This window comes from Camelina sativa, chromosome 19, assembly GCF_000633955.1.
Source record: "Camelina sativa cultivar DH55 chromosome 19, Cs, whole genome shotgun sequence".
Taxonomy (NCBI): Eukaryota; Viridiplantae; Streptophyta; class Magnoliopsida; order Brassicales; family Brassicaceae; genus Camelina; species Camelina sativa.
Window position 1 is genome coordinate 17,525,127 of NC_025703.1, and position 3,472 is coordinate 17,528,598.

The window sequence follows — 3,472 nt, forward strand, 5'->3', positions numbered from 1 at the left end:
AATTGACAATATTTTATATAGTTTAGATAGCAAATTTAAATTTTAAGATGGTTTAGATTACTATTTGTAGGATATTAAGTTTAGTTATGAAAAGTGTTTGACAAATAGTTGGGGTTGATTCACCCTGCTCTGTATAATGTTTTCAATTGTTGCGTTTACACGAGATGTTTTTAATTAGAGTTGAAAATTTTACAAATGGGCCAATTGGACCCAGTACCGGGCAGATCCGTCTGGAACCCGACCCGGTTGGTGTGAAAACCCGAAAGGTTATCACTTCCCTTTTTCACCCTAAAACGAAAAGACCCTTGTTTAGGAGCACGTCGGAGTTGGGAAGATCAAGATCTGGAGACATGGCGGACGAAGCGAACAGAGCTGTAAGTTCCTCTTCCGCTCAATTTCTTGAATCGGATCCGAATCTTCAAAAAGATGTTGCAGAAAAATGGATTTCTAATTTGTTAAGTGACAGGCTTTTATGGAGATTCAAGCAAGCATGATTGAACTCACTGGGAAGCTGAAGCAGGTGAATCCTCCCTTCCTTTGTACTATCGCCTTGCTAATTTGATTAGTTATCTCTTAAATCGTCGGCTACATTTTGATTTTTCATCTACTGTGAGGTTGTTCGTTTGAGAGACTATGCAATGATGTGACCATGTAGTTTTAGAATCAAACATGAAAAGTGGTTCTTTCTTGTGACTTGTGATTTTCAGTGCTAGATAGATTCTGTAACTGCGTTATGAATATGTTTCAGTGTCACGTTCCTACTTCGAAGTCTCCAGTTTCCAAATTGTAGAACTTTGTTTTGCTTTTGGTTTGTCACTTTGTGTTATAATATGATTTAGTATTTCTACAAAGAAGCTTAGCTCTATCTATCATAAAATAAGATGCCACTGGCGATATATAGAGATGGCAAAAATCATAGACATTACTATTACTGGAAGTACTGAGATTGGCTGTCGTAAGCCATTTTCATGTGGTGGGTGATTTGGTTTGGTGTTGGAACTGACATGTGTATATGCTTGGCTTTTTTAGGTGCAGAATCAGATGCGCAACAAAGAGGGAGATAAAAAGCGAGCTTTCTTAACCTTGGAAGAGCTGCGGCCATTGCCTGAAGATACAAACACCTACAAGTCAATAGGCAAGTGATTCCCTTCTCTGGTTACATAAAGGATAGTAGCTTTTTGGTTTATCATGTCTAACTTGTTTTTTATTATTCTTGTTTTCAGGAAGAACGTGAGTGGTTAATAGTCCATCCAGCTTAGGACCTTGCGTGAGTTTTGAAGGGCTGATTATAGTTTGCTTCATATATGATGAACAGGTTTGTTCTAGAGCCCAAGGCAGTGCTGCAAGCTGAACAAGAGCAAAAACTCAAGGACAGTGAGGCTGCCATTGTTTCTCTACAGGTACATCATTCCCTCTTTCAATTAAAGATAAATAATCTTTGATGATTGAAAGGGCTGATGGGTTATTAGGATATCATTAATATGCTGGTTTACATAACCATGTTTGCGGGATGATTGTCAGACATCAAAGGAGTACTTAGAGAAGCAGACAGCAGAGGTGGAGAACAACTTGAGGGAGCTGTTGCAGCAAGAACCAGGCATTGCTCAACAAATAATGTCCATGTCTATGTAACTTACCCTCCAAACCTTGGACAAAAAAGTACACTCAACACCTTGAGCGACCCGTGAGTTTTGGTGGTTCTGCTTTATCAGGGCTTCTGGGATTGAATTGAAACCATAAGAAATTAAGAACGTCTTTGTAAGATTCTCCCAAGTTTTTGTCTGATCAGAATTATTCAAAAAGTATCTGGTATTTTTTTATGACAGTGACTAAGACGTCCTGTGCGAAGACATATATCAGATTTAACCAATTCGAGATGGCACTTAATATTTTGAACATATATAACCAATAAATTTGCAATTTTTTTACCTCACACCTATGTTGCATGGAAACTTTTTCCCGTTTCAGAAACAAAAACTCGTGAAAACACGGAAACAAGACACGGAAACATAATTCCTAAAAATCTATGTTTGGAAAGACGATGGAAACTCCGTTTTCGTTTTGGAAACATGACATAAACTTTTTTTAGCTTAGAAACCTAATAAAATAAAATAATTTAAAAATATATATTCACAATAAATATAAATATATAATATTATTAGTGTTTTAATTCAACTATTTAATATTTATTGTCTGAATTTGTGTTGTTTTAAGTATTTCTTTTGATATAGGTTTTATGTTTGGTGTTATATTATGTACACATATATATCAAAACATATATATATATACATACGTTTCCAAAACGTTTCCATTTCTTAATTTTAGAAAAATATCGTTTCCTGTTTTCGAAACGTTTCGCTTCCGCGTATCTGTTTCCGTTTCCATGCAATCTAGCTTCACACAATCTAGACGTCAGTAGATTAAAAATAATGTAAATGAAATCAGTGTTACAATAGTCAAACTCAACGTAATGTTCTTTTCAGTAAAAACTTAGTTGACCAATCAAAAGCATGGGAACAACAAGTGTCCAAAGACATACACATTACATATCAAACCCCAACAAATACATTCCCTCATGTACATAGAAATCATAAATCATAATGTCTTGGCATCTAAGCAGCCCACTTAAGATGTCCATAGTGTTGGCTTCTAACGTCTAAAGCCGTTCCCAAGAAAAACCAATTCAAGACTGATTGACGTAAAGAACAGGAACAAGTCCTGCCATCTTCCCATCTCTTCCAGGCCGCTTCTTCTTTACCTGTCATAGTTTATAAGTTGATCACGGTTAAGTTTAGGTTTTAAAAAGCTCTCCTCCTCACACGACTCATGTGCTGTCTCTCTAAATCAAGTATTACTTACGTAAAACCAGCCATCAACTTCATACTCTATCTCCAATTCCTCCTCTGCCGTCAAGTTTAGCTGCAACATACCCAAAGGTGTTTTAATGCTTACATCATAACACATCTTTCCAGGAATATAGATTACCGCATAGGTAATAACGAATGGATAATATTGAACCACATATCTCTGAATCATTTAACTGGTGTTTTGCAGAACATACCAAAGGAGAAAGACAAAAACACGCTTACCTCATCATCTCCTCCTGCGGTGAAGTCATAGAGCGCTGTTCCAAATCTTGTACCAGTAGATTTCCTAGGTTCTTCATCATCTGATTCATAACTTCGAGAACCAGACCCTGCTACAGGGTTCTCAAACGATTCACGACTTTGTGGCTCAGAATATGAATAAGGCGGAGGAGGCTCTTCTCTAATCTGAAAGGGAGTGAAGGAAGAATAAGAAATGGCCATGCTAACAGACAATCAGCCCATTTCACAACATATACAAACACAGAAAAGAATATCAGCTTACTGGGGAACCATAGCCTTCATATGTGGACTGGTATTTGCTTCCACCCGATTTTGCCTATTTGAGTTACCACATTCATATAGTTAAAATTAGTTGGCACAAAATA

General features: G+C 36.8%; 2 protein-coding genes across 2 annotated transcripts in view; one reads left to right on the forward strand and one right to left on the reverse strand.

Annotated features, from left to right (window-relative positions):
- On the forward strand, positions 271-1,896 carry LOC104766602 (prefoldin subunit 1). Its single transcript, XM_010490510.2, has 6 exons — positions 271-374; positions 467-520; positions 1,030-1,135; positions 1,224-1,230; positions 1,316-1,400; positions 1,522-1,896. Exons 1-6 carry the CDS (start codon positions 351-353, stop codon positions 1,630-1,632), a joined length of 387 nt encoding a protein of 128 aa, XP_010488812.1. The 5' UTR covers positions 271-350; the 3' UTR covers positions 1,633-1,896.
- The window catches only part of LOC104766603, an 11,783-nt gene continuing 10,727 nt past the window's right edge, over positions 2,417-3,472 (reverse strand). Inside the window, exons 25-27 of the mRNA XM_010490512.2 lie at positions 3,090-3,272; positions 2,860-2,919; positions 2,417-2,758 (exon numbers count right to left, since the gene is read on the reverse strand). Of these exons, the coding sequence (XP_010488814.1) occupies positions 2,684-2,758; positions 2,860-2,919; positions 3,090-3,272 (318 nt within the window). The 3' untranslated portion in view covers positions 2,417-2,683. The remainder of the gene's footprint in view (positions 2,759-2,859; positions 2,920-3,089; positions 3,273-3,472) is intronic.